The 23356-nt window shown below is 42.5% G+C and overlaps 1 protein-coding gene across 2 annotated transcripts in view; it reads right to left on the bottom strand.

The window, feature by feature from the left end:
* The window catches only part of HECW1 (HECT, C2 and WW domain containing E3 ubiquitin protein ligase 1), a 319356-nt gene continuing 300648 nt past the window's right edge, over positions 4649–23356 (bottom strand). For both annotated transcript variants that reach the window (XM_018047001.1, XM_018047002.1), the window contains 4 exons: positions 21630–21776; positions 19933–20047; positions 15464–15662; positions 4649–8560 (listed from right to left, as the gene is read on the bottom strand). In XM_018047001.1, the coding sequence (XP_017902490.1) occupies positions 8449–8560; positions 15464–15662; positions 19933–20047; positions 21630–21776 (573 nt within the window). In that variant the 3' untranslated portion in view covers positions 4649–8448. The remainder of the gene's footprint in view (positions 8561–15463; positions 15663–19932; positions 20048–21629; positions 21777–23356) is intronic.

Genomic DNA, 23356 nt, shown 5'->3' with positions numbered 1-23356 from the left:
GGCCCAGGTTCAACCCCTGATCAGAGAACTAGATCCCACGAGCTGCAACTAACACCCAGCGCAACCAAATAAATATTTTTAAAACATCAACTGAGCAATATTTGCTTTTATCATACAATTATGACAAAACTACATTTGATAAACATATGAAGAATATAGATTCACTTAGTTTAGAAGCAATATCTGTCAAATATTGTGAGGTGATACACATTTTCCTACAAGGTAAATGTTTAAAGAATTAAAAAAAAAAGCAACAGACAAAGGCACAGTATTATTCTTTTCTTACCTGGCTTCTCAAAGTTTATGATTTTCTGTCCTTGATTTATATATTCTATACTTTCTCAGTCTGTCTGAACATTTAGAAGTAATTACTTAACACCTTTTAGACTGCAGTATCATTTCAAGTTCTCCTTGTTTGTTCTATCTGGCTCACATTTTTAATATGTTTTTGTTGATGAGCTCATATAAATATGCTGATTTCTCTTCTTGCTTCAGCATTATCATTCATTCGAACTAAACAGTGGCCACCAGGCATAGTGGACTCACTCGAAAGGTTAAACTAAACTTTCAGTACTTGGTTTCAAGTTATCCCAGTAAAGAAAGGATGCCTAATGATCTTTGAGTTAGTTATCTGTTGCCATCATAATGATGTACAACAATCACAAAATACCACTGTCATATAATCATGTCTCAGCTGGAGTTTGGCTGGGTGGCTTTCACGATCTTGGCTGAGTTTGCCCAAATACTTGGGGATTGACTGGCTGTTGGTTGTCTAGCCTGGTCTCAGCTGTGCTCCCTGTGTCTCTCATCCTCCTCTTATACCAGGCATACACTCTTCAGGACAGGAGAGTAACAAGAGAGAAAAAGAGAGGTCAAGCTCAATTTTCCAAATGCTTTATAAGCCTCTGCTTGCAGTAAGCTGGCCAAAACAGGTGGGTTAGAGTTTAGAATGCTCGGCTCCTGTAGGAGGTGATAGCAGAGTTATAGGTGTAGTAAGTTCAGTTCATTTCAGTCGCTCAGTCGTGTCCAACTCTTTGCGACCCCATGAATTGCAGCACACCAGGCCTCCCTGTCCATCACCAACTCCCAGAGTTCACAGGGTGTGGCTGTAAGTGAGGAATTGGGGCCATTTTATGATATCTACTATAATCTTAGAGAAGAGATACTCCTTATTGTTCTGAATAAGCTTGAAAGAAGATGGACAAATATAAAAGTTTGGGTAAAAGTCATGACCCAGCTAAATTTTATTACACTTAAAAAGTAATAGGCAGCACAATATTGTAAATTAACTATACTTAAACACAAAAAGAAAATAGAAACTACATAACTATAATGGCAAAAAGAAAACTGTAATGTACACTCTTTGGAATAAAATGAAAAGAACTGCAAGTTCTTGGACATTCTGGGAGATGCCTAATGAAACAAGTTTTGACATTCAGAGGTTCTAGACACTTAAAAAAATTTCTTTGTAGCTATGTTCTCCTAGGTCTTCAAGATGAGAAGGATTTAAGGCTGATTTACTCACTTCTAGGTCCTTCTCTGTTTACTGTTTCAGTAAAAACATGTTTCCCTCTTGGTGATAAATTTGTCACTTTCCCCAATTTTATACATGCTCAAATCTTGTCTCAATTATAAACACATCTTTGTCTGTCTTTTCTCTCTAGCAGAAAACAGCCAATGGCTCCTGTTCACTTTCCTTATAGCATTTTGCTTATTTATTATTATTATTTTACAATGACATTACATCTTACACAAGAGCTGGAGTGGTGAGTGGGAGAGGGGCTGTGCATATTAAAAACAGGGGCTGAATTTCAAAGGGGAAGAATAGTGTCATAGGCTGGACCATGGACTCCCTGAGGGCAAAGACTCCTGAGAACAGGGCTCAGGGTGTAAAAAGTATTCAAAAAATGCTTAAAGGAATGAAAGCAATGGGTACTGGTGGCTGACTACTTAGACTCAGAAGTCAGGCTCCTTGTTCAAATATTGGCTATACATTTACTAGGATAATAATATGAAAAGCTAGGATAGTATAGGATCCTATACTATAGCTAGGATAATACATGGAAAATACCAGTTGGGTTTTTTTTTAAGTAGTGAAAAATTTATTATGATCCCAGTCATCTTCATAATCCTTTGATTAAACAAATACTATGATATTAATTTTCTTTCAAAAAAAGTGGATATTTGATGTTTATTTAATTATTGGCCACATCTTGCAGCTTGCAGGATCTTAGTTCCCCAACCAGGGATTGAATCCAGGCCCTCAGCAGTGAAAGTTCAGAGTCCTAACCACTGGACCACCAGGGAATTTTCTGTAATATTAATCACTGATTTACTATATTAAGCTATTTTATTATATACTATAGATAAGGTACTCCTATTTAAATACTGCAAAAGGACCATTAAAATGTTTTAATGTTTACTTCTGTGAAAAGCAAACACAATAAGTATTTAGCTGAAAGGGACCAATAGAATTTAATCATTCATTTTTATGAAAAAATTTTAAAATAACTTAATAAAAATTGAAATATAGCTGATATTAAATTATTTTAAATAGCAGAAATTTATAGGTAACAGTTTTGTTTCTTCCATGATTATCATTGCAATTAAAAAGCCTTTGGTAAATTGATGGTGAATCACGTGGTTCTAAATATGCTAGCCTTTATTTATTATTACTATTACTGTTGGGACTGATGACAGCAATGTGACAGGTAGGCGGATGATTAGATTGAATTGTGTCCTCCAAAGGAGCTGACTGGGGTCCTAACTTCTGGTACCTCAGAATGTGACCTTATTTGGAGTTAGGGTCTTTATAAAAGTAATCAAGTTTAAAAAATGAGACCACAGGGTGGGTTGTAAGCCAATATGGCGGCTGTCCTTATATAAAAGGGAAATTAAAACACAGACACACACAGACACACAGAAGGGGAGAACATCACCCAAGGATGAAGGCAGAGATCTCCAGGCCAAGGAACACAAAGATTGCCAGCAAACCACTGGAATCTGGAAGAGAGGGGTGGGACAGAATCTCTCTCTCAGCCTCAGAAGGAACCACCCCATCATCACCTTGCTCTTGGACTTCTAACCCTGTTTAAGCCACTCGATTGTAATCCTTTGTTATAGCAGCCCCAGCAAACTCATATGGCAGGTGAATACTCATTGGCTGTGGATTCCTGACATCCACTATGGTAGATTTTGGTTCTGTTTCTTCTTTTTTCCTGGCAAATTTCTGAAGAGTTATGTTAGCTTCAGGAGCACAGGACCCCAAGGGATATTTTGCGACAGGGCATAACTTTTGTTCCCAAGATAGAGCTTAGTGGCTTGAGCAGATCACCTCTCCTGGTCTCCTATTCCTGTTTCCAAGATAAACTAGACAGAGAAAAGTATCTAAGTGTCTGTTCTCAGCTATAAACGTGATTCCTGCTGCTGCTGCTGCTGCTGCTACTAAGTCGCTTCAGTCGTGTCTGACTCTGTGCGACCCCATAGACAGTAGCCCACCAGGCTCCCCCGTCCCTGGGATTCTCCAGGCAAGAACACTGGAGTGGGTTGCCATTTCCTTCTCCAATATATGAAAATGAAAAGTGAAAGTGAAGACAGTCAGTCATGTCCGACTCTTAGCGATCCCATGGACTGCAGCCCACCAGGCTCCTCTGTCCGTGGGATTTTCCAGGCAAGAGTACTGGAGTGGGATGCCACTGTCTTCTCCAAAACGTGATTCCTACCTCACTGATAAAGGTGATCCTAACTTTCTGTAACTCCATTTATTCTGTTAGAGAAGAGTCCTCTATATTTAAACCACATCTTGAGTACAAGCTTTGTGTGTCGTTTTTTTTTTAATAGTATATAATTAATGAATTATCAGCACAGTGTACTGGGAAGGTATGGTCATAGAAATCAGGAGATCTGAAATTTAATCTTGATTTCAGAATAATGATAAGATTGAAACACAAAATAATATCATCTACCCCTCTTTGTCAGTGATAGTCTAGGCTAATTTTTTTTCTTAAGAGAAAAATTACTTTCAGATTGAATGAGTCTAACATAAACCCAGCATGGGTATAAAAACAATATGAGATCTCTCAGGTTTTTCCTTAATTCTACCCATACTTTTTTCTGAGAATAAAATATATTTTCCTCAAAGAATAAATCAACTGCTGGCCACCCAGTGAGAGTCACATGGTTTTCTTTTAGAAATCTGGAAGGAGATAAGAGAACATCACTGAGGCATTGGGAGTCATGGTATATGCCACCAGCCACAACATCTTTGTCTGTAGCTAAGCTTCGTCCTGGGGTCGCATCAGGTATCAGGCTCTGGCCTGAAGCTTTGGTAGAAGCATCTCAACAGGTAGGGAATCAATAAGCCAGAGGATGCCTGGTTCAACAGAAAGGTCACGCCTTAATTTCACACTTTGTGTGCCATTCTAAATGGCCTATACCAGGAATTTGTTACAAAACCTGTCCCTTTATTCACGGCTTGTGAGCACATTATTATGCCTTTTTGATAAATAATTTTCCCAGGGGAGTACTTACCATAGCAGCTGGTAGTCTTCTGTGTTGTTTTATTGCCTATACTCAGTAAGAGCAGAGGCATGATACAAATTGTTGTGCATGACCCTAGCCTTCTGTTTGCAATAAGGAGCACACACAATGCCATACCAAAGTGTTTATTGACATTCCTTGAAGGTGGTAGGATGGAAGAGAAAGCTTGGCCTGAGTATTACGTGACATTTCTCTTGTCGATGGAAGCAAAATCAGCCCAAGAACAAGGACTTCTCCTGCTATTGTCTAGAACAAAGACTTGAACAAAATCATTATAGACATTTCTTTAGGTAAATTGGAAGCTGCAAGAAGTAGGCTAATGGAACAATATTTACTCTAAATACTACCTCTAGGCACCTTTTTTTTTTTTTCTACTAGAACAAAGGGACTACATGTCACTAACAGGAAAATAACACGTTCTCTTTTGGACCTTATGATGGTTGGAACATCCATCCCAGACTTTGATGATATAGTATTGCAGTAGTTTTAAGAATGAACACTGAAGTACATAATAATAATAATAATAATAATAAAGCACCACATTTGTTATGTAAAGTTCTAACTATTTTCATTTGAAAGTGTTTTACCTTGACTGGGAAAACATCTGTGGCAACTGAGAAATTTTCTGAACCCAAATTTGGGACATGTGGTTTGACACGTGGACTGATGGTGCCACAGATCTAACATTAGAACTGTTCTGGAAGGTCCAGCTTGTGGGCTGGTCATACAAATGCACTTACTGTTAAATGACATATGATCATGTGTTAGAAGAGAAAAAGATAGAGATTCTGTATATTTAAAGCCTGCCAACAAACCGTATACCTCTTTTTCTTAATTTTCTCTTTGAATGACAGTTGTGATGGTAGTAAAAAATTTTCACAACCACGGTCAACTTACAGACATAGGAATTACAAAGAAATCAGTAGCTTTATAGCACTTCTCTTGAATCTGCAGAGTCCATTTCTATTTTTAGATTATCATTTTCATATAATAGAATAAAATGGAACATACACAAAATTATTATAATACTTCATATTATTTTTGAAGCATTTTTCAAATTGACACATAAGTGTTCTCTCATTTGCTTTTTTTTTGTCCCCCAATTAAAGGTAATATACTCTTACTAAAAATAGCTTTAAAAGATCTTGTTTTAGGGAAAGCGTGGTTTAAAAGTTAATTTTATAATGTGCCTCCATGGAGAAAACAAATACTTTAAAAATAAGTTATACATGGTAACAAATGAGTGAGATCTATCTTGCTCATTATGAATTATATGATTTGGAGTGGTTTGCACCTCCATATGGTAACATTAAGAGCATAATTGAGTCATATAGCTGTTTTGTTTACATGTAATTACATATATATATATATAATGTTATACATATATTAAGTAACAAAACATAATCTGGAACAAAGGGAAATAAAGATCTTTCAATAACAACTATCTGTCGTCTTTGTCTTCATTCCTCAGGGAGTCTGTGCAAGGCTGTAAGGGAAACTGGGACCCTATTAAGCACACTTCACATTTTTCAGGGACTCTGACATGAGTGTTTCTTTCTGGAATTTCATACTCTTATGAAATACTGTTCCTGTAATGCTTCTGGGATATATCTGAACCATGGCATTGGGTAGGGCAGTAGGAATAAGGAGATATTAGTTGAAAACCATTCATGTCTAAGTTTTCTATGTATACATATCTTCTAGGATACCTTGTTCCTTCTGTATTGGGGAGAATACACATCAGTTAATCTATTAACAGCTTAATTAGATATTTGTGTTAATTGTGAAGATTCCTGGGAACAGGCTCCATTTTGGAACAGCTTTCTCTCTTGCCAAAGCCTAACATACGAGTCCTAAAAAAAAGAACTGAATGCTTGAATTAACAGTATTTACATATATCTAACACCAAGTTCTAAAAATGAAAGATGCTCCCTTTACTAAAGATGCTCTTCTATATAGGATGGTGAAATAATTTGCAACATCCTTATGTCCTGATTTCATAAATAATAGCTCTACTGGAATCCATGACTTTCCAGATGCTGAGACATGTCCTGAATGATACAGATCCCTCAGATTCTGCATTATGGAACTTACACATTCCATCATCCTATGTCAGTAAATATTCTTTGTAGACAACAACAGAAGGCCAGATTTCTGTAACATACATATTCCTTGATGGACCACAGGTACACAGCAGCAAGGAGTGCTGGGCATTCGAATTCCTACTAAAGGAATGTTTCCTTATGGAGGGCAGGGAACACAACTGATGCATTGTCTGGACACAAACCAACATGAATACAAGACATGGTTCCAGATGAAATTAACTTGCCCACGTTTCTCACATTTTCCCTTTGTTTAATATATATTGAAGGACAACAATGTAACATTTCAACATTTCTTTTCCCAGTGAAGCAAAACACTTTCATTTACAACATATTTAAGACGACATGGATAACAACATTAGAAAAATAGCAAATGACCATCATGTTTGGGTTTCTTCCAAATGTAATCAAGAGGTCAGGCTGTCTCTGGAGCCTGCAACTATTACTCTGAAACACTACATTTACTGAGACATCTCTTTGCTGAATGCTAAAAGAAACTGGATCCCTCTTTGACAGAAATTGGTGTGCCTTGGGGGGGGGGGGGGTTAGGTCTCTGCTCCAGGAGGATTGCTATGGAGGAAGGAGATGTATTATTTTGCCCTTGATCCCTAACAAGCACCATCGCTCTCTGCAGCTTCTGATTTAGCATGGTCCCTGTGGACAATCAGATGTGAAGGAATTTGAACACCATGGTGAAGAAAAACCGAAAAGTAAACATGAAAAATAAAAATGCCATCAAAGTTGAAACAAAAGTTTGTTTGCCAAACAAGTAATTACTTGGCTTGCACGGAAGTCATGAGATTATCAGGACATTTTTTTCCCCCTCTGGGAAAGAGACCTGTGATCAAACAAAGCGAAATAAAACAGTTCAGACCCCAAGCATTCAGAGCAACTGAGCATGTCCTTCCGAATCATCCTGATGTCCTTTTCCCCTTTCTCCCATTTGCTTCAGCATTTCTACACAACATCATGAGGGCAGAAGCCTCGTTGTTTATGCTACATAATGCAATCTCCTTCTTGGACGCGTGCACAAGTTTGTGCTTCTTGGGTGGTGGGTGTTCACAGGGGGTGTGTCCCCACCCCCAGACTTCTCTGAACTCAAGTCGAACCATAATCCCCACAACCACTGGGATGCCCTGCATTGCATCAGCAGGAGGTGTTTTTCTTGCTGTTATTATTGGTTGGAAAGTGTGATATTTGCACCATATGTCTAGGCTAGTTCCAGCTGATGGGGCCGATGCCACATACAAATCATGAGTTGAATATATCAAAATTTCGGTTTAGCCACTGCTGTTTTTGGATGGATTGGATGCCCAGGGAAAAGTAGAATGGGAAGAAAAGAAAGAGTTGATCAGCTCCTATTCTGAAGTTGGTTGTTAGAAATTATAAAAACAAATGGTGGTTCTGCTCAGAAGACATGGGTGTAGAAAAGCTTGGAATGCTTAATGCTCAAATTTCCCCTTAAATCATAGAAATGGAAGTAAACATTTATTACCATTTGGTCAAGTGTAGCATAACTTGCATTCATATTTCATTGTTAGTAATGGAGGTATGCGGAGATATACACAGACCTTGAGACAGCTGTTTTTTTAAATATTGCATACAGGCTAGCAGTTCATTGAAAGTAGAGGAGATAAGCCTGAAGGTTAGATCTTAGAAGAAGGCAATTCTTCATGCACAGCTCGTCAATCCTGATTTGGTTTGAAAATGAAAATCACAGAATACCAAAATCAAAGGAGAGTTGATTCAGGGAAAGGGAAAGGATGATGTCACTGGCCAGGAAAATGTCAGGGAAGTTGCCAGTTTCTCATTCAAGTCCAAAGGTGCTGGTTTCTTCTACTGCCGTTAACAGCTTTTCATACAACATGGAGTACGAGGGATAAGGTGGAAGATCCAATCGATTGAAGCACGTGTGTGCCCTGAATGGGGGAGAAAAGGCTGGTCAAAGTGTTTGTTTCAGTGATACAACTGGCTTGGCTAGTTCTGTGATCAGTCTGAATCTGTGAATCAAAAAGCGAATCAAAGGGGGGTGGAACTGTGTTTTAGCCCCACCATGCACACACTGCAAAGAACCACAGCCTTCCAGATGTGAACAGAACAGTTAGAATACCTAGAACTGGGGGAGTCTGCATTTGGAAGCAAACCACACTATACTAGCACTGTACTAGCAAACCAGTGACATTCTACAATTAAGAGATGAAGCTGGATGTGGTCGGTGAAGGAGGCAGAAAACATAATTAGTATCAGAGTCATATTCCCAAGTCTCCCTTCCCAACTTTGATTTCTGGGCTTCTGTAAACCCTGTGTATTGATTTAGAGGTGCCAATGGACACCCTGGAACTCTGAGATCCAATGCTCCATCAAGGCAGGTGTGTCCTGGAGATGGTCTGACTCCTTTACAGTTCATAGTGGGGCTTGTGTAACCTGGAGCAAAGATGCTACATTTCCAAGAACAGCTGCATTTGTGGGATAATCCTTCCTGGGGGCCAGCAGCATCCCAGTGCCACCTGCCCTGGCTTCTGCTTATTTCGTCATGTTCTTCATCCTACAGGCCCATTTCTGTGGGCCAGTGTCTGGCCTAGATGAAGAATGGCTTCCCCTGCCATGTGCCAATGTGTGGACCAGGACTACACCCTGCTAACCAACTTAATTGGTTGTGGTGGTGGTGCTTTAGTCTCTAAGTCAGATCTGATTCTTGTGACTCATGGACTGTAGCCCTCTGCCCAGGCTCCATTGTCCATGGGATTTCGTAGGCAAGAATACTGGAGTGGGTAGCCATTCCCTTCTCCAGGGGATCTTCCCAACCCAGGGCTTGAACCTCGGTCTCCAACATTATAGGCAGATTCTTTACCAACTGAGCCACCAGGGAAGCCCAACTGAGTTAAGAGGGACAGAAAAATGCCAAGTGTACTTTTGGAACTGGCTGAATTCCAAAGGTCAGGGGCAGGATACATGCAGACTGCATCTTCTTGGTTTTCTTTATCTGGTCATTTTCACTATCACTCATGAGTGGAAATAATACAGAAAAAAAATCATCTATTTACAAAACAGTTTGGATCAGACTGATTCTATAGAAGTTAATTTCTGGAAATAAACGGAAACTTTAGCAAATGGCACTGCTTCAAGACCTAGTGTGAACAAGAGCTGCTCTTACTGCATTCATCTATAGCCTTGGTTAGCTCTTAAATATTGATACATCTTAGTCAGTAATCTAGAATGAATAAACATTATCAAATCACGATTGGATTCTGCGTTCCTAAGTCCTCGTTCCCCTCCATGTCGTCTGACAGCACCAAGGACCTGAGTACATCATTCCCTGGGCACTGGGAATGTGCTCTCAGGTGAGGTGGGGCATGGAGACAGCACAGAACCAGACTTTGGAAGGCCTCTATTCTGATTGCAGTCCAGTCACTGACTAGTTTTACAACCTTGGGAAAGTCAGTGAGTCTTTGTGGGCCTCAGTTTCCTCACTTGTAAAATGGGGTAATAATACATGCTTTGTGCACATTAGAGGGTTGGTGTGAGAATAGAGTACCCACAAGTGCCTTTCGTAAACCATGAATCATCATTTAAGCATCAGAGTTTCTTAATAATGCAAACACAGTTGCAATCATGATTTTAGGAACTGTGTCCCCGTTGTGAGGACTTCAGACTCTTGGCTTTTTCCACCTGCCTGCTGGCAAATGAACTGTCCTCATCTCGTATTTGTGCAGTTGACATTTTGGAACGCCACTGGATCTGATCAGTTGTGCTGGGTCAAACTGCACTCTGTCAGTATTATTCTGGGGTTCCAGCATTTTGAGATCATGCTGGATTTGGATTGAAATCCATCACAGTATTATCTGTGATACTTCTAATCCATGTCATCTACACAATTCATCTCCCTGTCTCCTCAATGTATTCTAAGTTTTTGATCAATATGTGAACCAAGATAGGGCCGAAGTCAGTCTTGCTTCTCTGCAGTAGAGACCACTTTAAGGTTGGTTTAGAGTAAATATTATAACAAAAAGGGGCAGCATCAAAACTCACTGTAGCTGGCTGTATAGCCAGTTGTGAGGTCAGTTACTTAAGTTGTGTCTTTTTTTTTTTTTTTCCTTTTCTGGCCACACCACCTGGCTTTCGGGACCTTAGTTCCCTGACCAGGGATCGAACTCATGTCCCCTGCAGTGAAAGTGTGGAGTCTTAACCACTAGGCTGCCAGGGGAGTCCTTGTGTCTCCTTTTCATGTCGTCTTCTCCCACTTCCCAACTGCAGCTTCAGTCACCAGGCAGGTTCTCACTCTATCACTGCTGAATCTACTCTCTTCCAAATTTGTCAATAACCTCTTGATTCCCTCATCCAGAGGTGCATTCTCTATGCCCACCTCCCCTAGCTTGTTGAAACAGTTGACAGCTCTTCCTATGAACATCTCTCTCCCTTCACTTCTGGACAATTTCTCAGTGGCTGTCAGTTTCTCCCTGGGACTCCCAATGGCTCCCTCATGCCTCCTTTGTAGCCAGTCAGCCTAGAGAGCAGGGCTTCAGGCACCACTGATACTTGAAGCTTGATGATTTTTCACCAGGAGGGGCTGTCCTGTGTCTTGTAGGTGTTCAGCAGCATCCTTGGCCTCTCCCTGATAGAGGCCAGGAGAACCCCTACCCAACAACCAAAAGTGTCTCCAGACATTGCTAAATGTCCCCGAGGGGACAAAATCTTACCTGCCTCCACCCTCACAAACCATCACTATAGCCAATACTAACTTAACCAGGCCTCCACCTCCATCCTGGGCTTGGGCTCAGGTTACCTCTGCAGTGAAACATGTTCACATTAGAATTTTAGTCCAGTTCACCTGCTCCTGACTCATAATTCTGTTTTTCTCATTGATACTTGAAATGTAACCCCCTAAGCTTTCCTCCTCTCCTTTACTCTATTTCCACACTGCCTGTGCTGTGTCTACCCTGACCAGCTCCCAAGTTTTCCTTCTTTCCTTCCAAGTTTTTCCTTACCAAGTTTCACAGTAAGGAAACTCTCCCATCTTTTGGTCTGGCCTACAAGCCCTAGCATTCTCAGCCCTCATGAGTGGAGACAGCCATTGTTCACCTGGCTGCATTCTGGGCTGTGGATGGATGAATACTTTTTTCACTCACCATTGCCAATTCTAAATCATTACTTTTCAATTTTTTGATCAAAAATTTCTGCTCCCCTGAATCTCATGCCATTTAGGTAGACTTTTTTCTTCAAACTACAAGTTTTGTTTGGCATTTTATTTTAACAAATAGGACAGGGTAGAAAATAGAGAGTACTACCTATAGATAATAAGGATGAGGTATAGTGGGTCATGGTTAAGAATCCGCCTGCCAGTGCAGAAGACATGGGCTCGATCCCTGGGTCAGGAAGATCCCTTGCAGAGGGAAATGGCACCCCACTCCAGTATTCTTGCCTGGAAAACCCCATGGACAGAGGAGCCTGGCGGGCTACAGTCCAAGGGTTTGCAAAAGAGTCAGACACGACTTAGCGACTCAACACCAACTGTTTTGAAGAACTAGTATTTCAGATACATACTCAGGAGTATGCCTGCTTAAACTAGGTTGGGGTGTAAAGGGACCCTCTCTCTGCATTAAACATGTTTGACCACAGTGATCTAGATCTACCTTCCATGCCTTCTGACCGCCTAAGGAACACATTGGTTAACATTTCTGGTAATTGGCTTAAATGTTTTCCACTTCAGGTCTCCCCACCATACTGTGTAGCTTCTGAGTCCACATGGCTGACTGTTCAGAGCCCTGGCCTGCCAGCTCCTTGACCTTAGCCCCAGTGACCATCCCACCCCTGCTATGCTCTAGCGATGGTGATTTATGAAGCTTTTTCACCAGGCTCTGTAAAACTATAAACCCTGCCCCAGAGTCTTTGTTCTAACCCCCACACACTCTGGAAGGCAAGGACTTGGACTGATGCACGGCTTTGTGTGATGCTGTTTGGCTCCCTCACCTAGGAGGCCAGCTGTCTTTCTAGAGGGAAGATCTGAGGGGAAGTCAGCCTAGAACACCTCTCCTCAGAGTGTGGGCAGTGCACGCAAGGCTCACAGTCTCTGGAGAGCCTCGGACCACCCCATGGGTGCTTGGCTCTCCTGCTTGCCTGGGCTTTTGCCACCTGCCACGTGGCCTGGCCAGGTCTTTCCGAACTACCATTCTCGGAATTCAGAGGCTGTTTCTTTCTCTCCACCCTAGGTGACACTTTCCAGGTTCTTGAATCTTCAGAAGATACAAGGGAGACTAGTTGGGGGTTCATACTCAGAGGGTCATTTTCACTGTCCTCTTGGAGGCCTCTCAGCACTTCCTGGGGCTCTTCTGGCTCAGAATGAAGTACCTGCTTCCCCCAGGAACCCTCTCTGGGGCTCGAAGCACAGCAACATTTTTAGGGATGCCTTAGCCCAGATGTGCAGAGCCTGTTCAGAAGGTCAGTGTTGTTCTTGTTGCACAGTCATGTCTGACTCTTTTGAGACCCCACAGACTGTAGTCTGTCAGACTCCTCTGTCGCTGGGATTTTCCAAGCAAGAGTACTAGAGTGGGCAGCCATTTCCTTTTCATAAGCTGATGCCCCCTCTATTAGTTCTCTGTGTGGGTTAATAGGATTAATACAAATTTCAAGGCTTCCCAGACCATGTATGTAATTAGACTCCATTTCTGACCTCAGTGACAAAAGCAACGACTTCTGTTTCCTAAATAATTGTACAGACTCCTCAATGGGGTCTTCTCTGTGTGGCCCACCAAACTTGCTCTCTCAACGATGTCCCCTGCAAACGTCACGTTAGACATCTTGTCCTCCATGCCTGCTTGGCGCTCCTTCCTGAACACAGCTGACCTTTCCACCTCCAGGCCTTGCTCTTGCTGTTGCTCCAGCCTGGAATTCCCTCTGCCCTTCCTTGTCCCTCATGACTCACCTGAATGCCAGCTTCTCTGTGACATCTTCTCCTGTCAAATTCAGTCAGGATTAGGCCTCCGTCCTACAACCTCATAGCATCCCTGCTTTTACTGTCTCTTCTTTGCTCTCCTCTGATTGCAACTGGGGTTGTAACTACGCACCATCTGGTTCTGTTCCTCCCTAGACTCAGCCCCTCTGGGCAGGTGCATTGTGTAGCTCAGCCACACCCCCTTATCCCAGTCCACAGGCACACTGAGGTGCTCACTCTGGAAGTAGGATATCACCAAATGTGACTCAAACTCAAGTCTTTGAAGTAAGAACAAAATGTTTCCAAACAACCTCATCCTTCAAACCTATCATTAAACTCAACAAATGGAAATATTGCCTTTGAGCCTGATTTTCTTGCCAGTATTCATTCAGGAGGCTCAGCTGTCAGCAGAACCATGCAAATGAGCACTGAGGGTCTGCTGATCTAACTGGGTGAAGACAGGGCTGAAAAGCGCCCAAGGCTTCAGGCTGTTATTAACCAGCGAGGCTCGTGCTCTGTTTCCTGGGCCTCCTATGCTCACCATGAATTATCTCCAGGATGCTATAAAGACTAGGAAAGCTAGATAAAAATTATAGTTCAATAAATCCTGCCACAAAAGGGATTAGCAAAGCATCTCAGAGGCCATGTAGAAACAGAGCTGAATTAAATATGAATCTTCTCTTACAGTTAGAAAATATCACAGCAGAAGAGAATAATGTGGATCGATCTTTTCTTCTATTTGCTGAGCGGGATTTATGACTTTAGTAGCTACACAGAAGCCTCTCTTTAGTGCTCCTTATTTCACTGAGCAGGAGAATATGCCATCCAAAGTGGCACAGAAAGCACAGAGGAAGTGTTGGGATGAAAACTCATGGCGGAGGGAAAAGATTCTGCTAAACTTCCTGGAGCTCCAGTGCCTCCTTTTCTGCATTATCACACAATAATTTTCTTGATAGATTACTGTATAGAAGCCACTGTAGAGACCCAAGATACATATGGTTTTGTCTGCACATGTTTTAAAATAGTAGAAAAACACAATATGTACATAATTCCCTGTGTATCAAGTGATATGCCCTAGTGAGACAGGCTAGGACCTGGGACCATTTACTTCAATACTTGCACCTGGATGAACATCTTCTCCAGCAACAGAACACAAAGAAACTAAAAATAACTCCACATAATGCGCAGCCAGCGGGTTAATATGAACAATAAGATACAAAAAGGCCAAAACCGAATCACCATGTCTGAGGTGCTGAGAGCAAAAGTGGGGGACAGCACACAGCGCTACCAAGGGGGTGGGCAGACCACCTAAGCCATTGCTCCAGCCTGACCCACCCATCAGCCCCCACCCCACAGCATTTAAGCGACCAGCTCACTCCCCTGGTGGAGTGAGCAAAGGGACCTGTTGCTTGTTCTCCCTTCCTCAGGCTGCAGTCGGAGAAGCCTCTGCCTGAATTTCTCATCTAGCCTCTTTCTATAGATTTCTAGTCTCTTTCTATAATTTCTATAGATTAAAGAGTCCAAGAACCTTGGTCAGCAACAACAGAACTGCAGACTCAGTGCTGGAAGGGCCACTTTGGGCTTCCAGCCTCTGGGCATCCCCCTTCCCCCAGGCAAGACATTCCTCTTTAAATTAAATTGGGCCACATACGACTGACCCATGGATCATGAAACCAATAGCCCCAGTACCATCAATCATCAAAAAATGACTAGGAGTATGACCTGAATGCACTTCCCTGACACTTCTCCCCCACACCTTTCACTGATGACTCAGAACAATACATTGGGCAGTAGGAGAGAATTCCATCCCAACGGATGATCGCTCAAGCTCAAATAACACAGTGTACTTGGCCTTCTTCAGCAGGTTTCCTGAAGTAGGGTGGGAGCTCCATACCTGGGAAGAGATGTAATTTTCCCCCATTTCTCTATGCAGAAACGCCGAAGCCCGTTGCTTCCTCGCAGGGCTGCAAAGCCTTCGTAGGGCACACTTGATGTTCCTGTGACGAACTGCAGTAATCTGAGTCTCTGCTCATTGTTGAAACGTTCCACCGCAGCCCAGAACCAGCGGATCACAAGATGCCCATCATGATAACCTGAGCGGAAGCAGGAGGGAGACAGAGAGGATGCGGAGAGGGGAGGAGGGGTGGGGGGAGATGAAATACACATCAGACGTGCTAAGAACTCAACAGCTGCTCTAGGTCTGCTCATTTCTCTAGTGGTGGCCTTCAGGTAGATTTAAGACAATTTGTGTAACTGAGTCAAGTTCAAAAACAAAAGCCAATTGAGAAAAGAGGCATTTTTACAAAAAGGTTTTCTGTTCTGAGGGATGTCCTCAGAGATGTCTGCTTTCTATGTAAACAACTGGGCCCCTAGGAGTCACTTTCCTGCCTGGGATAAATGTACACAATGAGTGGTGAGGCCTGGCAGAGATCTTTGGGGTTGTGAAGAGACAAAACCCTCTCCGGATAGGATATTTCCTCCTATTGTCTTTGTTCTGATATCTTAGCTCTTGGTAACCACGTACTGTGGGGAGCATCTAGGACTTAAGAAAGGTGAACGTCAATCCTGGTGAACGGAAGATGCTGGGCTCTCCCCGCAGCCCTGGTGCCCTTAGAGCTGCTGTGCTCTGGCCAGCCCTGGCCCGAGAGGAGCTGGGCCCATGGAAGGAGTATGGGGCCTCACAGCACAGTATGGAAACCAGGCTTGGGGCAGTCGCTGAAGGAAAACGATAGACTGCAAGTGCACGAAGGACTCAAAGATGAAGAAAGACGCTGGGCTGGGGCAGAAAGAAGGAAAGCTCCATCAAACGGAAGGTGTAACTCACCTCAGAGGTGTGAGTTAAGCATGTGAAAGCTTGTGTGAGTGGAGGAGGGGCTATAATGATAATGAAGAATAAACATGCAGGGAACAGCAAGCTGACTAGACCAGCAGAGAGCGGTTGCTGGTGAGCACTGAAGGGACCTTACTGGGGGCTTAGAGGCCTTGAGAGCTAGGCAGAGACACTGTTACCTGACACCTTAGGTTGGTGGCTTTCCTTCCAAGCCAGGAAGTTCCACAGAGGTTTCCTCCTACATGGCTGAGTGTATCGGGGAGACCAGAGGGGCTGAGATGGTGGGCTCCTGGCTCACCCTCTATCATTTTGATAGGAATTTCTCTGCAATATTTTATGTGAGGAAAGGGTTTTGAGCATAAAAAAATCTTTCAAAGACCACTTCTCTAAGTGATAAGGAGCTTGCTTGTTTTGTGGGTTGGTAAATGGCCTGATGAAAAGAATGTTTCAGGAAGACATTTGGCAGTGTGAAGGTGAAGAGTGAGGAGGAATTAGACATGGGATTTGGAGAGATGACAGAATTGTTACAACAAATCAGGATGGAGGCAAGGAGGGCTTCAGTTCTACAGGAGGCAGAACACACTTTCCCGGCAGCACGTGACCCAGCTCCAGAGCTGGCCCGTGGTCGGCGGTGTTGTCTGATACACACCTATACCGAGTTACGCCAAGGATGACCTGGGGGTTACTGTCGCCTGAAGGAAAGTCCAGGTTGGAAACGGAGGGCGGGGCGTGGAGGGGAGAAAGCATGGACTAGAACCTACTCTGCACGTGTACTGAAATAAGGCCACTTTTTGTAGTTTTCAAAAGTGATATTATTTTATATTTATATTGTCACTACATACTCATCTCAAATGCTAGTAAAGTAATGCTCAAAATTCTCCAAGACAGGCTTCAGCAATACACAAACCGTGAACTTCCAGATGTTCAAGCTGGTTTTAGAAAAGGCAGAGGAACCAGAGATCAAATTGCCAACATCGGTTGGATCATCGAAAAAACAAGAGAGTTCCATAAAAACATCTATTTCTGCTTTATTGAAGATGCCAAAGCCTTTGATTGTGTGGGTCACAATAAACTGTGAAAAATTCTGAAAGAGACGGGAAAGACCACCTGACCTGCCTCTTGAGAAATCTGTATGCAGGTCAGGAAGCAACAGTTAGAACTGGACATGGAACAACAGACTGGTTCCAAATAGGAAAAGGAGTACATCAAGGCTGTGTATTGTCACCCTGCTTATTTAACTTCTATGCAAAGTACATCATAAGAAATGCTGGGCTGGATGAAGCACAAGCTGGAATCAAGATTGCTGGGAGAAATATCAATAACCTCAGATACGCAGATGACACCACCTTTATGGCAGAGAGTGAAGAGGAACTAAAGAGCCTCTTGATGAAAGTGGAAGAGGAGAGTGAAAAAGTTGGCTTAAAGCTCAACATTCAGAAAACAAAGATCATAGCATCCAGTCCCACCACTTCATGGCAAATAGATGAGGAAACAGTGGCTGACTTTATTTTCGGGGCCTCCCAAATCACTGCAGATGGTGATTGCAGCCATGAAATTAAAAGATGCTTACTCCTTGGAAGGAAAGTTATGACCAACCTAGAGAGCATATTCAAAAGCAGAGACATTACTTTGCCAACAAAGGACCATCTAGTCAAGGCTATGGTTTTTCCAGTAGTCATGTATGGATGTGAGAGTTGGACTATAAAGAAAGCTGAGCGTCGAATAATTAGTGCTTTTGAACTGTGGTGTTGGAGAAGACTTTTGAGAGAGAGTCCCTTGCACTGCAAGGAGATCCATCCAGTCCATCCTAAAGGAGATCAGTTCTGAGTGTTCACTGGAAGGACTGATGTTAAAGCTGAAACTCCAATACTTTGGCCACCTGATGCGAAGAGCTGACTCATTTGAAAAGACCCTGATGCTGGGAGGGATTGAAGGCAGGAGGAGACGGGGATGACAGAGGATGAGATGATTGGATGGGATCACCGACTCAATGGACATGAGTTTGGGTGAACTCCAGGAGTTGGTGATGGACAGGGAGGCCTGGGGTGCTGTGGTCCATGGGGTCACGAAGAGTCGGGCATGACTGAGGGACTGAAATGAACTGAACATACGAATATATATATATATATATATATATATGAATATTATGCAGCCATAAAAAGGAATGAAACACTGAGTCATACTATAACACAAACAAACCTTACTAAGTGAAAGAAGCCAGACCCCAAAGGCCAAACAGTATAATTCTATTTATATGAAATATCCAGCACGGGTATATCCTCATAGACTGGTGGCTGCTGGGGATGGGGAGTGGGGAGAGGAACGGGGAGCAACTGCTTCACAGGTCCTGGGTTTCCCTTCAGAACAAAGAAAATGATTGGAAACCACTGAGAGGGGATGGTTGTACCACATCTACAATGCACAAAATGCTGCTGCACGGTTCCCTTTAAAATGGTTATTTTTTTTAACTTTTTACTTTATATGGGGCGTAGCCGATTAACAATATTGTGATAGTTTCAGGTAGATAAGTAAGGGACTCAGCCAAACATATACATGTATACATTCTCACTCAAACTCCCTTCCCGTCCAGGCCGCCACTCTGCCACTCTGAGCAGAGTTCCCTGGGCTGTATAGTAGGTCCTTGTCGGTTACCCATTTTGAATATAGCAGAGTGTACATGTTGATCCCACACTTTCTAACCATCTCCCGACAACCATAAATCCGTCCTCTAAGTCTGTAAGTCTGTTTCTTTTTTATAAATAAGTTAATTTGTATTTCTTTTTAGGTTCCGCATATAAGGGATGCTATATGATATTTCTCCTTCTCTGTCTGACTTACTTCACTCAGCACAACAGTCTCTAGGTCCATCCATGTTGCTGCAAATGGCATTATTTCATTCTTTTCAATGGCTGAGTAATATTCCATTGTCTCTATGTAACACATCTTCTTTATTCATTTCACTCTTGATGGACATCTAGGTGGCTTCCATGTCTTGGCTATTGTAAGCAGTACTACAATGAACACTGAGGTGCTTGTATCTTTTTGGACCATGTTTTTCTCTGGATATACGACCAGAGTAGAATTGTAGGATTATATGGTAACTCTATTTTTTAGCTCTTTTAGGGAACCTCCATACTGTTCACCATAGTGGCTATACCAAGTTGGATTCCCACCAACAGTGTAGGAGGGTCCCCTTATCTCCCTACCCTCTCTAGCATTTATTGTTTGTGGATTTAAAGTGGTTGTTTTTAACTGTATACTCAATATCTTATAATAACCTGTACTGGAGGAGGATGTGAAAAAAGAATATATAATTTATATACATATGACTGAAACACTCTGCTGCATGCCTGAAACTAACAGAGCATTGCAGACCAACTATATTTCAATAAAAACAAAAAATAAAATGATAAAATGTAACATAGAAAGGAAATGGTGAATGTTGTTATGTCAATTTCAAATCAATAATGTTTTTTAAGAAGTTATAGATCGTGTCTGTGGGAGCTGAGCCATCACAAGCCCCGCTCGCTCACCTCCCCGGTATTCGGCGTTGTTCCGCCAGTCGGCCAGGTCGATCTCTGCCGTGCCAGCGATCACCAGCTCCAGCTCCCTGGCATCAAACACGGAGACCAGCCTTGAGTCCACCACCTGGAATCCAAATTAAGCTTTAGCCTACAGACCCAATGTTATTGAGAGTTACTTTCATCATTACCACTTCTGTGGGCTAAGCTGGGAACTCACCACTGTTCACAACCTTTTCCCCCTCTCCCAACGTGTTATCACGTTTAAGTTCAAAATCATGACATTCTGAAGCACAATGCCTTAATGAACCGGGAACTCAAAAAAGGTCCCCTGCTTTTCGTTACCTCTGATATTCCCTCTTGGAATGATGTTATGAAACAGACTGACTTGGCTTTCTGTAGTCACATTTAAGTTTCCCAGTAACACTACATTTTAAAGGCAAAAAGTCCAATTTGCTTTGAAGTGATTCAGTAGCTATTAGTGCTATCACTTCACTTAAAAGGAATACTCTCTTCCACATACAAACTAGGACTTATTTCCTGGGAATGGACTTTATATATTAAAACAATTGTCTTTTTCTTCCCTTCTACCTGTCACTTCTTCCCTCCCTCCTTCAAAGATCCGGGTTAAGAACCTGCTTGATCAGAGGGTTCTGAGCTCTGGCTTTACATCTTGCTGCTGAATGTATGTGGTACCACTGAAAACCTGCAGCAGACACTTCCTTTAATCACACTGGTGGACGAGCCAGTCACCCACTTTGATCTCCACCAGAGCAGCAAAGAACACCTTCAAACACCCAAGCCCTTGTTTCTAAACTGGAAAAATCTAACTATGTCAAGTTTTGATAAACAGGAAGCCTAGCAGCTGTCGGTGTCCTCTTTTTTAAAAAATTATTGTTGATCTCTGATGCTTTTTAAAAAAACTTTTTTATTGAATGACAGATTATTTAAATTCTATAGTGCTTTATAATTTTCAAAAGTTTCACATGTGATTTCACGCAGCTTATTTCATAAGTCACTGTCCTGATTTAGCACCTCTGCATGGATTATGTGGCACAAAGTGACACCACAGGCATATCTCCTTTGATTGTGTTCTGCTTTATCGCACTCTGCAGATATGTCATTTTTCACAAATTGGAGGTTTGCAGCAACCCGAGGTCATGAGATGATGGGTAGTTTTTTTGGTAATAAAGTATTTTTAAAATAAGGTATGTACATTGGCTTTTTAGACATAATACTGTGGCACACTTAATAGCCTACAGTATAGTATGAGCACAAGTTTTATTACATTGAGAATCTAAACAACTGATGTGACTTGCTTTATTGCGCTAACGGCTTTATTGCTGAGGTCTGGAACTAAACCTGCAATAACTCAGAGTTCTACCTGTAAGAAAATAAAAAATCTAGCCAGAGTGGATAATTCCGCCCAGTGCCTTCACTTCACTCATTTTTATCTCACTGAATAAAAGGGGATGCAACAAACACACGTCTTGGCAGGATGGGCCACGTGTTTGCACGTATGGCTCAGCAGGGCCACACTGACGTGGGTTTTGTGAGACCACAAGAGCTGGGTTTCCCAGAGAACTCTGACTCTCTCCCAACACCCTCAGGGGGTCCTCCCTGCATGCTGGTGAGTAAAGCTGAGCCCTCTTCCTGCCTCGTTCTTCCTCTCCCTTCTCCCAACAAGACCCTGCCGGGCCGGGTCTCACCTCGTAGAAGCCCCGCACCAGTGCCTCGGTCTGCTGCACCACGCCGCGCTCCACCCGCCACCTCACCATCCTCTCGATGTACTCCTTCTTGTTCTTCTCTGTGACCTGCGTGTTGGCACCTCCAGATTTTAACTCCCTCTCCGTTACCTTGCGGGGAAACAAAGATCATGATGATTGTTGACTTGCTCTACCTTGTAGTGAAACAGATCAGCTTTAAGAGGATGAACTATTTGTAAAAAGTTCTCTTAACATGAGTTCAGCATCTTTACCTCCTTGATTCTTTCTCCTTTCCTGGAAGTCACTGGAAAGGCTCTGGTTGTTCTAAAGTAGATACATCAGTACCTTAGAAAAGCTACAGTTTTGTTACATAAAGAGGAAGCATGTTTCTTAAACTTGAGAGGTCTAACGGAAATAAAAGAAAAATGCTCCTCAGTTCAGTTCAGTCGCTTAGCTGTGTCCGACTCTTTGTGACCCCATAAATTGCAGCATGCCAGGCCTCCCTGTCCATCACCAACTCCTGGAGTTCACCCAAACCCATGTCCATCGAGTCGGTGATGCCATCCAGCCATCTCATCCTCTGTCGTCCCCTTCTCCTCCTGCCCCCAATCCCTCCCAGCATCAGAGTCTTTTTCAATGAGTTAACTCTTTGCATGAGGTGGCCAAAGTACTGGAGTTTCAGCTTTAGCATCATTCCTTCCAAAGAACACCCAGGACTGATCTCCTTTAGAATGGACTGGTTGGATCTCCCTGCAGTTCATGGGACTCTCAAGAGTCTTCCCTAACACCACAGCTCAAAAGCACAATTCTTCGGTGCTCAGCTTTCTTCACAGTCCAACTCTCACATCCATACATGACCACTGGGAAAACCATAGCCTTGGTTACCCCTAAATGGACTAGAATGTCCTTAACTATACCCAAGTCCCAATTACATCACATTCTTAACAAACAAATCTTCCCTATCAACAGCAGATCATTGGCAAAAAAGAAATGGAGGATGGGAGAGTGTTTCTGCAGTAGGTACAACAGTGGCTGAAGGGTGACACCTCGACCTTGAGAAAGGAGAGAATGATGTTGTCACATAGTATGGAGATGCATGTTTGTTAGGACAAGCTAACAAGAAAAGTTATGATCTGTGCTTTACTGTTTTGAAAGGCAAGAGGGCAGGTAACATATTAGACACTGTTATCAAAATGTGTTGGTGTTTGAAGGGGGAAGCATCAGTTATCTTAAATTTGCTTAAGGGGTTCGCCTCACTGCTCAGTGTGATTAATATAAGAAAAATGAGGCATAACTATGCCTGCTATTGTTTAGTTGCTAAGTCATGTCCAACTCTTTTGCAACCCCGTGGACTCTACCCCTCTAGGCTCCTCTGTCCATGGGATTCTCCAGGCAAGAATACTGGAGTGGGTTGCCATTTCCTTCTCCAGGGGATATTCCTGACCCAGGTATCAAACCTGTGTCTCCTGCATTGACAGGCCACAAAGAGCCACTAGGGAAGCCCATAGATGTACTTAATTATAGATTAAAAATATATGTATCTATTTGGCACTCATGGGCAAAGTACCCAAACAAAATAGTTTATAGAAGTCTGCTGATTACTTTATTTGATCACATGGGTGACTTTGGTAAATATGAAATATTGGTCAATTATAACATAATAGATACCACCCAAGATCCATTTCCTTTGGAGCCTCTGGTTTTTACCTGCCCAGTTAGAGACTATTTCC

The sequence above is a fragment of the Capra hircus genome, chromosome 4 (assembly GCF_001704415.2).
Source record: "Capra hircus breed San Clemente chromosome 4, ASM170441v1, whole genome shotgun sequence".
NCBI classification, from domain to species: domain Eukaryota; kingdom Metazoa; phylum Chordata; class Mammalia; order Artiodactyla; family Bovidae; genus Capra; species Capra hircus.
This window is presented reverse-complemented; position numbering and strand designations above follow the sequence as displayed.